The sequence below is a fragment of the Python bivittatus genome, unplaced genomic scaffold, assembly GCF_059951505.1.
Source record: "Python bivittatus isolate LINGU-HERP-01145 unplaced genomic scaffold, Pbiv_v1 ctg000690_np1212, whole genome shotgun sequence".
Taxonomy (NCBI): Eukaryota; Metazoa; Chordata; class Lepidosauria; order Squamata; family Pythonidae; genus Python; species Python bivittatus.
In genome coordinates, this window is record NW_028277096.1 from 17599986 (window position 1) to 17612364 (window position 12379).

Sequence of the window (12379 nt, forward strand, 5' to 3'; positions counted from 1 at the left end):
ACACCATGTTTTAGGATTATGAGAGAGGCAAAAGAATATCTATTTTCCCCCAGTATGTACTGTATATTTTTTTAAAATCTGTCATAACCTCTCCTAACCTCTTTTTTCAAAAATGAAAAGCTGGAAACATGTTATCTGTTTCTTCTTTGGAAGGTGTTCTAGTCTGCCAGCTGATCACTTTTTTCAGAATGGTAGTTTTCCATGACACAAGATGCATTTTCCCAAAAACAAGATGCAACATTTTTAATTATAAGAAAACTGGCACCCTAGTCATTGAAAGGCATCCTCAGCATGAAATATATGCATCATCAGCTACAGGTGTTTAACTAGTGCTATCAGTCCTGTGGCCAGCTGACCTCCTTCTGTCCCTGAACTTCTTGCATGGAAGAGGCTGTGCCTTATGAGTGATGGGGTTGAGGTTGGTTGGGTTCAGTTGAGTTTGGTTTGGGTAGAACACAGCACTAGATAGAGATGTTTGTGATAACCTTGATGTAACTGTGTGGGGTTTGCAGATGAATTTGTTTTCTGAAATAGAAACGAACTCCTGAATGCTGACTTTAAATTGATTTGGGAAACAACTTCATAATTATCGTGGCAAGACAGAGTAGCTTCATTCCTTGATCCATTGGACTAGGGAATGTGCCATGAATCAGACTCAGTACTTACTTTCTATAAAACCTAGCACCTGAACCATCGAAGCAGCAGTAGGCAATCAGATCTAGGCATGCTTTGAAGCATGTCTTCTAACAGTGAGGGTCATAAAATCTGTTGTGATAAAAAGAAGCTTCCAAAGTCATCCTGAGGATGGCCTGCAGGTGTTCTTCTCATTCTTGGAAGGCAAACAGCTGGAATGGATCAGCAGCACACACTTTAAAGCATAATCCCAGAACTGCATCTCTGACAGTTGCAGTTAGATTCTTTTATTCTCAAAATAAGATCCTGTGCTGTAGAAGATTTTATCCTTCCTTAGAGATAACCATGTCTGTGCTCTTCTACAGAATTTGTAAATGAGGTATCTAGATGGGAGCCATGATTTTCTAAAGGGCACACTGATGACTTAAAGCAGGGATGTGCAACATATTTTTTTTTATCTTTAAATATCATGTTGGGTATCACATTTCAAAACATAGGTGGGACAGGACTAAATATAATATTTATGTTTTACTTTAACAGTTTTCCTTTATATACCCATAAATACATTAAACCACAAAGGGGTATTTACACATCCTTGTCTTATTTCATACTCAATATTAACGATTCACTAGGCACTCTATTTATTCTCATGGATGCTTTACTTCCTTCATATACAACTCTTATCACATTCAGCAGCCAACCTTCAACTCCAATTTGCACAAAACCATTCAAGCCTCTTCACTTCATCAAACACTATCTGCATATCAACAAATACATGGTAAACATTATTTCTCACATTCATACATTTCTCAATTACTTGCTGAAAAGCAAATATTTGGTTTGCATACGTCATGCTCGACATAAAAGGCACCCTGCCTTTCCATTGTCAGCTCGCCTACCTTGCAGTCAGAATTCTGCTAAATAGTTTCCCAAGCACACTTAACAGCATACCTTCCAGTTTTGTTTTGTTTTTCATTCATTCTTACTAGCTTTTCCTTTGTGTAAGGGAACAATATCATTAATCTTACAATAATCAGGTACACATACAGCCATCACACATATTTTAAACAATTTGCCGAGCCACTCCATAAACAAACCACATCAATACTTTACCATTTCTTCAGTTACTCTGTCTACACCTGCAGCCTTACTGTCATTCAACATTCACGCAGCATTTATGACTTTATATTTTTATTCTTGGACAGCATCTATTCCAATTCCACTCTGCAACACTCTGCTATCTTTCCCATACAAATCTCTAAAACTCACCTTGCAGCATTCCTGCACTCCAGTTTCATCCCAAATAATATTGTAATAGTAACATTCTTATCAGGTTCAGCCCAAGAATCACACGAGAGAGTCCGGAAATCAGCTCAGCTTCTTTATTAGCTTGCACCTCATAGACAGAATCTCGCCAGACTAACTCTAATTCCCCAACAAGTGCAACTATAACCATCAAGCCCTTAGGGAGGGGCCAGCCTCTTCGTCCTTACTTTCACACAGTCCAGCTGGGGGCCGAGGAGATGCTTGGAATGTCACTCCCCCTCCCTGTAACCTTGAAGCTCCACCCCAGGATCCTCCCCGCTCATGCCTTCCATCACAATTCTGTTCTAATTATGTGATTCTTTGATAATGCCTGGTCCTTATTTTAGTAACTGCGAATAAGGTTTTATTTGCACTACTATGTTTTTTAATTTCTTTGGGTATTCCATTCACGTATGTTTGCTTATGAAATGAATAATTAGTAATGAATTTATCATTATTAAATTCTGCATACTAAGCCATATAAAACATCTTTTTACTCCATGTATTTAAAATATTCTGTGTTACAGTAATTACTGATAGCATTGGGAGAATGCATGAAGTTAGAAATACAAGCATGCAGAAAACTGTCTATAGAACCAGTAGGAGTGATCCCCAGTGGAACCTGGCAAAATCTTTCCAAAATCTTGCCATCATTCAGTTTAGAAAACAATATGTGAAATAGATAAAAATGCTGCCTTTCATTATACTTATCCCAGTGAGCACTTAATCCTTTTTTTTACTCCTGTTATCATTTTTCTCCATTTCTTCTGTTGCTTGCGATGACTGCTAATATCTTGTCCAGATGCAGTGCCTAATATCATAAGGAAATGTAGTGCATTGGATAAAACAGCCTTTTCCAACATGGTGCCCTTCAGATGTGTGGAAGTTGCAATTCCCAGAATTTTATATCAGGGCTGACATGCTGAAAATATTTGGAGTGTCCACTGCTCTTAGCAGCTGGGGTACAAAATTCCAAATGGCCACTAGATGGCAACAAAAAGGATATTACTTAAACGTCTCCTCTCTGTGCTGCCACTGGTATTTGTGGCCATTGGTATTTGTGCAGCCCCTATATGGTATGCCTAATCTTGAACCAAAATCCTGCCAACGGTTTCTTTTTCTCATTCAGGCCTTCCAAACTCAGAAATCAGTTGCTGCTATTATTGAAACAAATGTCATTTAACATCTATATTTCATAAGATGGGGTTAGCTGTCTTTAAGCCAATGTTCTACAGGGTGGTGCATGGATAACATCCCAGGATAGCTAGAGGTAGTTCTGTACTTATTTACATAGAAATTTTTTTCCCCCCCAACAGCCCTATTACCATATTTAAATGCAAGTATGTCTCTCTTAATTGATCTTTTTCAGTAGTTTAGATATACTTTAAAGCCTGTTGATTTCTGTGCAGTTTTTCCTGATAGTAATATATGTAGCTATGCGGGTAGATCTAGAATTAGAGTACTTGTAGTTCTTTGGCTCTCTGTTTTTCTATTTTCTCTTTCTTTGTTACTTTCACCTATAGTCCCCCAGACAGTTATTTACATGACAAATAACAGTTTATTCACTGACTGTGAAGTGTCCCCTTTTTTTTGACTTCACAACCCAAACTGGCAATCAGAATCTGAGATGAGTGAACTCTTTGAAGCATGTCTCTGGTTATGTTACCTGAATTCTTTCAGAAGAAATTAGGAGAATGAAAGTAATTTCTTTCAGAGTCTGATCAGAAAAAATATTGCCTACTTGTCCTCTCCTTCCCAAGAAACTATTCCTGGTGCCCCCTCTGCATATTCCCTCTTTCCTAGTCTTCTTAATGACTTTCAGAAGTAGCAAAGTAAAAAGGAAGGAGTTTTTTTTCAAGACAAGGAAAGGGAAGAAGGACCTATGTTGGGGTTGCTGGCAGATTCATGTGGAGGAGAAGTTGGGGAGTCTCTTCCAGCTCAGCCTTTTTGAACTTCACAAATGCCACCAGCATCCTTTGGCAAAATTTGATTTAGGTCAGAAAATTTTTCCATCAGCCTCTCATCTCTGCAGCCAAGATGATCAGGCCTGTATTGCTTTTGCCCATAACAAGAAATAAGCAAACAAAACACTGACATTCTGAAAGATCTTTCTCCCTTGTAGGCTGATGGTAGCAATTGGTAGCAATTGGCCTCCTTTGCAGAGATGTATATCCTCTTTGAAACGCTTTGACTCTTAAGAAGTCCCAAATTACCACTCTCTTAAAACTCAAATATGAGTCAAACATACCCACTCAATTGCATCAACAGGCACCTCCCAAACTACACACCCTCATCTCTTAGGTTGCAGCCATTATTATACCAGCTTTTTGTTGCCTCTTTCCTCTTACGCTCTTTATTTTTCCCCATGGCCAGGTTTTCCAGCAGCGGCCTACGGACCAGTAGCGGCAGCAGCGGTGGCAGCAGCCAGAGGATCAGGTAGGGGAGGCCCTTGGAGGAGGCAGGACCAGGGAAAAGCCCTTCTGTGTGGCTGCAGCTTTCCATTACCTACTCTGATGTGCCTCCCCTTTGGGAAGGGCCCACCAAACAAACCCATATAGTTCACACAGAGGCCAGGACTCTTGGAGCAGCAGAGAAGCTGCCAAGCTATGAAAGATTTTAAGCCCGAGGAGCTGTTGGGTGGATATTTTGTTTAAAAGAGAAAAAAAAAAGACATTTCTCAGTTGTTTGCACTGGGTTAACAATGTCATATTTCCTCTTCTGTTAGCTTCCCAGCTGCTAGGGCAGTGAACTCCATCTGCAACTACTAGGTTTGTGATGAATGAAGTATTATTCTCAGAGACACCCCAGTCCAGAACACAGATATTTTGAATCCTACAAACCTCTTAAATGATGAAGAATTCAAGATCAGGGCATAAGAATCTGTGTCAGCATTGGATCTCTGGAGGTGGTCTGGTCATATCTAAAATCAATGTTTTTTTCAACTACTAGGCAGCTGCATGGCTCATTCATGAATCTGGAATAGGAGGGGGGAAATTCTGTATTTCTATAATTGTAAAAGTCCAGAGTTGGTTACGATGGGTGAATCCAGCACCAGATAGGATCACTAGTCCTCCTTTGCCTTTCTTCCCACTGAATGTGAATGCTGTGACAATGATATATACAAGGAACCTGGAGAAATAATAATTCCCAGTTGCTTCTCACCAGTCATAACACCAAACCATGAGGGATGCTAAGCCACAGTTGGGCATGACATCTGAACTGACAGAACCATTGTTTGTAGTTGGTCAGCACACCAGGATCCAAAACCATGCACAGTAATATGCTTGCAAACGGTGGTTTGTACAAACAGGATTTGATGTGATATCTGAATTGGCAAATCATAGGCATTACCCAACTCCAGAACCGGCCTGATGAACTTAAGAAAGCTGCAGGAATGGAAAAAGACGGTGAAAAGCTGCCGTGGAAAACATAGTCTGCCTGGATGTTTATAGGCTGAAGCCACAATTGGATTCTTAACTCTCAATAGTATCAGTCACAGCATGGCATAATACCTAAATTGGGCTATTCAGTAGTGTGAAAAAAAATTTTTTTTTGAAGTGCAGTTTGGGACCTAAATTAGTGATCATTTACCCCAAGGAGAAAAGATTACAATTCTGTCCAAAACTTTATTTGTTCCAGACACACCTTCAACCTGGATATAATTTTCAGCATTTGTTACCTTCTGCAAACTCTGGGTCAAGTTTTGTGAGAAATGTTAACCCTTTTCTTTAGTGTCCACTCATGACAAGCTCCACGTTTTTCCACCCGTCCACTGTCTGTCTATCCCACTAAAGGGAGGAATTAAATCGTTGCCTTACACAGGCAATTTAGAGACTTGTAACTAAGCATTTGATTCCATCATGAGAGGGCTGTTAAGACTTACCAAGCCCTCTTCTTTTCCTGTATTGGCTTGTTCACAACTCCAAATCCTACGGGCTGAGCAAGGACAAGGGGTGGGCTTGCTGTTTTCACTGAGTTTAATTGCTCCCCAATCTGCCTTGCTTGCTAATCTCTCTAGAATGCCTGCTGTCTTTGGCCATTGCTAACTTTAACTGGGTAGTTGGGTCAGGGAGCGGGAAGCAACTGGAGACCACATTCTTGTAACCCCCAATCCCCAGCCAAATGGTATGCATTGAGACCTGGAGCAAAGAATTGGGGGGGAGGGGCAATAGTTTTATTCAGCCCTCTCGTGATGAAGCTTGTTTGTTGGTGTGGAACTTCTGTACCCATTTAGCTAGGTCTCTTCAAATCAAATTTCAACCCCTCCCCCCAAAATGGAAAGGGCTGCCAAGCATTTAATGCCCCCAAGAGAGCTTGGGGGAAGGATTGATTTCTTTAGAGTCCAAAGTGAGATGTTTAGAAAACTCCGTTCCATGCAAACTGGCACTGCTTTCAAGGCTACAAAGGATAATTTATACCATTTTAATGTTGTTTTAATGAGGGAATGTCCAATTTGAGGGGGGGGGGTGATTTGCTAGATACCTATGGTAATATTATTTTTCCTTTGGTATTTTCCGTATTCTGCCTTTAAACTGATTTCATCTATGATTCAAAGAAGGATCTACAATTTTCACATCCCTTTCCTGTGCTTTATTCCAATACAACTACAATTTTATTTTGCAAAGGTATCACAAATTTTCCTTTAGAAAGGTTTAGATGGTGAACTTTGATGTTCATGGATGTCCAATTTTAATTGGAATATTATTGTAATTGACTTGCTTCTCTGCTTGAAATAATTTGGTTTTTAAATTTTTTAAAACAATATTTTGTAATTTGGTGGGGGTTTTTTTAAATTAACTTGATACAAAACTAAATCTAACCCAAATTAACACCAATCTATATGGCAAGTGTAAAGATCAGTATGGTGCCCTACAGAAGGCTTCTGTGCAAATCTGCTCCAATACTCTGCCACAGAGGGAGAAAAAATGCCTGCATATACAGAAGGGGTTCCCTGTATAAGAGACCTCTTTGGCTAGGGGCTACTGGTACATTTTTGGCCATTACCATCAAAGAGATTATAGCATTGATAGTGAAATGTATTCAGGGGCAATGGAGTAAAGTCAGTCTCATATTGGGGCTCAGACCTGATTCATTAAAGGAGAAAAGGAAATGAAAAATGGAAGCAATTGCCCTCAATTTTTGAGGATTACAGCAATATAACACAGGTGGCATCAGCTGGAGCGTGTTAAGATTACTAAAGTTAAACCCCATCTGTATCATAAGGTGCATGAAAGTTAATGTCCAAATGGTAAGCCTTCACTTCAGTTTACCCAGCTCTAAGGGATTTCCCCTTGATTAAGGTGATCCTACAGTGCCTGTATTGAAAGATCTTCCCTGGTTATCAGTAACTTGTCAAGTACTGATCATAAAGCCTGGACAGCTTACGCCCTGATTGTCTGAGGGGGCACTGCTGTTATTGTGTACCTGCCTGGGCTTGGCTTTTAAGATCAGCAAAAGAGGCCCTTTAGGTGCCATACTACCTACCAGAGGCTGATTTATCTGGCATGTAAGAAAGGACTCACTCATTCTGGAGTTGAGCTTGTCCTCAGTTTCCATAGCATTTAGAACAGAACAGTAAAGACAAATGTCTTTCAGCAGGCGTTTAATTGTTAATTCATTTTAGAATTGATTTGGTGTTTTAAACTACATGTATATAAAAGTTGTTAGCCACTTTTATAGTTAGTTAGCCACTAACCCAAAGGTAGGATCTAAATCTTGGGGATTCAAGTGTTCAAAAGAGTCAAGATGGCAGCTGCAGCCATGTGGTCAAAGCCCCACTCCCTTTTGCAATGCACTTAAAAAGGGGCAAGGCCTCAGTGGTGGAGTCGTGGCCACCGTCTTGATTTTTTTTTTAAACCCCCCCCCCCCTTCTAGTGGACATCCCTGGCTGGTCTAAATCAAATAAAGATATAATTTCTCCCAAAAGCTCTGGGAGATGGGTTAGACTAAAAGAGTTGAGAGAGGGACTAGTCCAAGGTTGGTTGGTTGGTTGGTTTATAAAATTTGTATGCCGCCTGATTCCCAACAACTCTGGGTAGCTCACAACAACTAAACAATTAACTCTTCATATTGCTTTCATGTCTGATAAAATTTGGCTGGGGTCTGCCCAGTTGAGCACCAGAGTTGGCATGTTCTGTAATAGAGTTTTAATACTGAAATCTTATTTTCAGTGCCTGGACAGAAATAAAGATTTCTCTCTTTTTTCCTGATTCTAAGTAGGAATGGTGTCCTACCTATTCTTCTCAGTATATCCCAGACTTTGACATCCAGTTCAAAAATGAATGCGGTGCTTATTCTTGATGTTGCTAGAATGAACCAGGTTCTGAGTTACATTGTCATGAGCCTGCATTTTAGAACAATGTCCTCTGAAGCAATTTCACTATCAGTATAGTATTTTTGTTCCAACATTGAAAAAATACAGATTATATGAAAGGTGGCGTCTCCATTCAGCTTGATGAGAGATGACACTTACACAGGTATTTCTAAAATCACTTATATAGAAAGGCAGCGTAGGCATCTCAGCTCTGTTGATTGTCAAGATACTGTAGGATCAGGATGATTATTTCCTCTGGCAGACTTTCAGCATCTGTGATTTGTTTTGTTTTTCCCTCTGTGGCCCAGTTCAGATGCTTAACTATCAATTGTCCATGGAGTGGACAAGTGATTATCTTCTCCTCCATATAGTGAAGGCAGTCTGTAGAATTAATGCCCTGTATGGAGACTTGTATCCACATTGGGCTGATTTATGCCATAAATCAGGACTCCAGGTGACACTCCCACTTCATAATTTAATTGGAAGGTGTGTGATGGAAAGGTGGCCCACATTCTTCCATTCCAGAAGGGGAATGTCCATATTATCTGGTTTGGACCAGGCCTATATTCCCCTTTGTGGAGGTGTCAGTTGCTCAAGGAAGGCCAAATCATATGATTTCATTTGGAATTCCTTATAAAGGGTAATGTTTGGCAAAAAAGCATATTTTGTCAGATACTTCTAACATGGCCTTCTCCAACCTAGTACCCTCTAGATGTGTTGGTCCTCAACTTTCAGAATTCCCAGGTTGGGGCAGCTGTTTTAAGGCTTGATGATATTGTGAGCTTTTCCTCTCTTTCTCTCTCTCCTGGTTGGAAAATGAATGGGCCAGAGATCCTACTACCTGGCTCTGGAGGGCTACCCAAATTAACTTATCTGATCCTATGCCTCCCAACCCTCCCAACCAGTCTTCTCCCATCGAAATGCATTGGCTTATCAGCCCTGTCATTCTGGAGGCCAGCAGGCTGGGGAAGGCTGCCTAAAATGAAGGTTACTATTAAGTCCCTAGTTTGGTTCTCCCTGCCAGAGCCCCCAAGGGTTCTTCAGTCCTAAGTTCCACCATTCCTTACTGTCCTTTATACTTGCCGGCTGTAACAGATCTCATGACGTGACCTCGATGGTGAGTGTGAGCAGTTATGTTCTTGTTGTTTTCTCTCTTGCTTGGTTGGGGCTGCTGTGAGAGAGGGCAAATCTCTGAGGCACTCTTTCCGGCCTCTCTTACATTGGGACGTGCGCTCCTCTCAAACGCTCTTCTGAGCACGCTCAGCAGGAAGGTTTGTCCACACCTATTAATCCTCTCTCTGTGTCCAGCTTCTTGTTAGTAGCAGCTGGTTGCATGTTTCCTTTGCTTGTTGAGATAAAACGATTCAAGGAACGACTCATATCCAACTCTTGAAAAATGTCTCTCTATTATTATTTTCCTTTAGTACTCTTTCTCTCTTTTGTTTTTCTTTATTACTTTTCCTTACTTTATAAAACTGAAACACTTGTCGTTCGTAAAACATCTCACATCTCCCCTTGCCTGTTCTTAGAGTGTTATGTATCTGTGGGACTGAACTAAATGCATGCCCTTGTAGTAGTTGTAACTGGTAGCAGTAGATGTAGTTGTAGAACATGCATTGTTGAGTTGATATTATAGGTGATTGTCGACTTGAAAGAGCATGGCAGTTCAAGTGTAGCCATGGTTCGATTGGAAGAAGGATAGGCCTATCTGTACAGAGCTTTGCTAAATTCCTGGAGCCACAGTACAATGTCCATTAATTTTCTGAACTTGGTCCTACCAAATTTAACATGGCACATCATTCTGAGACTCATCAGTGCTGTGATGGTGGTAGTAGTTAATTGACCATGATAAAAGACAATGTTATTTTGCTTTTTGATTATAAAAGAAAAAAAGAGTCAACATTTTAATGGTAAGTACACTTCCTTGTGTGTAGTTCCCACTTAGGTCAGTGGGAGTTACCTACAGGTAAGTGTCTTAGGGTACAAGGCCAAGTTTCATTGCCATACGCATTGTACAGGCATGGCTTCCACCAGAATGTAACCTTTTTTAATATTAGATTAGAGCTCCGAATCCTTTCTGCAGATCCTAAGCTAGGCTGGGAGAGCAGGAAAACTGCCCATTCAAGATCTAAGTCATGAAGCGTATGTACAACAACTATCTGTCAGGCTATGCTGAGGCACAAGGGAATTGGTTTTAGATCCAAAATACAAATTGGGCTATTTTGCAAACCCAGCACTTGATACTACTTATATTCACTCCCCACCCCTCAAGTCCGCAACTTGGATGAATTTTAGAAGAATAATCCCTTTTAACTGTATGGGTGAACATTTCATGAGCCACCAGTATTAGGGAATTTCCAGACAAGTATCACCATCTTCATCACTGAGCCTGCAAAACGTCTTTTTGTTCATTTGGTTTTTTTTTTTCCCTTTCCTTTCCTTTTCTCCTTCTTCTCCTCCTTTTTTCCCCCACATCCAGTTTTCTGTACTCAGCTTCTCAAAATTGTTTTCCAAATGAGCAGGAGTGGGCAAGGTTGGCAGATGGTAATTCAGGTCCTGAATGCCACATTACATTTGCTTCATGGCAGCTGCTGTTTTGTCAGCCCATCCCACTGAGAGGAGGCATCATACGTGATGGTTCTCCTTCTATCTAGTTCGGCATCCTCCCTGAAGGTGCACTGGTGATTTTTAGTGTGTTTGTTTTACAGACCATGTGCAGTCTGGTGTCCAGGCTGCTACACAGAGCTGAAAGCAGCATACCTTAAATATTGTTTCCATGTGCAGTTAGAAATTCCTTGCCCCCCCCCCAAATGACAAACTCAGTCTCTTAATTGAAGATCTGCTCTTCCCTTATTGATACAATAGAGTTATAAATCTTATGTACCAAAGACAGTTATCTAACTTGCCCCTTAAATAGTGATCTAAGCTAAGACCTGCTGTTTTCTGTCCGAGGCAAGGAAATTAGATGAGAAATGTATCTCAAAATTAGCAAAGCAGAAAAGAGCATGGGAAGTTGCAATCCTTATTATATGCTTAACTCCAGCACTTAAAAATATTTAATCTTGTCATTAAATACTTATATTGTCAGCAAACTGCAGAAGTTTTTTTTTTTTTTTTTAAATAGCAGAAGAGTTGATTTGGATCCACAGAATGCTGATGGGCACCTTTGCAGGGACTTGTTGAAATAACTTATAGACAATTTGTTTTGGGGGGGGTTGTTTGTTTTATGTTTTTTGTACAGTTCAGAGCAGTTACATAGAAGAATGTATTCTAAATATTATATTTGACTAGCTGAAAAGTGCATAATATCTAATCTAAGCCATACTGTCTAATCCAGGCCTAATGTACCATCTGACAAAAAGGTGTTTTTCAACCATATTGCTCTTTGGGAAATGCTAATAATTATAGCAATTGCCAAAAGAAAAAAATAATAGACATCATAATGCTGTATTAATTTTGACTCCATCTTACAGTGAAAAGAAAATAGCTGGTTCTATAAATATTTATTTTGGCCCAGCTGGCAGAATGACATTGGAAAAGCTTCATGATTGTCCATCCATTCAGAGAAGCAGACCTCTCTGTTCCATAGAATATGAGGCCAACATATATACAGGGTCTCTTACAGATCCCAGCAGAGAAATACAGGCACACATACTCTCATTCCTTATAAGTCACTCTTATTGATTTAATCAACTTTTGATTCTATCCCTAGAGAAAGACTCTGATGAAAGTTGTCTCATTCATCCATAGATCAAAAATTACTTCACTGAATTAGGATGTTGTCTAGGGTATTTCAGAGTGGGGTAGCCATAATAAATCTAGTAAGTAAATAAACAAAATTACACAGGTTACATATAGTGGCGATGGCCACCACTTTATCACCACTGATATTTCTATTCAGAAAAGAGTGAGGGGCAGTATTCTGGCCCCTCTTCAACTGACTTGCTGCAAACATCAATAGCAGCTAAACAAAACCAGGCCAGATTTCATTCTCCAAATAACTTGGCATAATATTCTAACCTTCTGGAGTCTGGTGCAAATGAATTACTGTAAATCTATTTCTGACAAGGCCAACTACAATACTAAGGCCATACTGGGCTTCTTACACAGTACAGGTAGTCCTTAACT

The 12379-nt window shown here is 40.0% G+C and overlaps 1 protein-coding gene across 10 annotated transcripts in view; it reads left to right on the forward strand.

The window, feature by feature from the left end:
* The window catches only part of MSI2 (musashi RNA binding protein 2), a 509931-nt gene that overhangs the window by 445462 nt on the left and 52090 nt on the right, over positions 1–12379 (forward strand). For 9 of the 10 annotated variants that reach the window (XM_088152520.1, XM_088152522.1, XM_088152519.1 and 6 more), the window contains one exon: positions 4312–4374. The exons of the other annotated variant lie outside the window; for it this stretch is intronic. In XM_088152520.1, coding sequence (XP_088008646.1) covers positions 4312–4374 — 63 coding nt within the window. The remainder of the gene's footprint in view (positions 1–4311; positions 4375–12379) is intronic. 10 annotated transcript variants of the gene reach the window in all.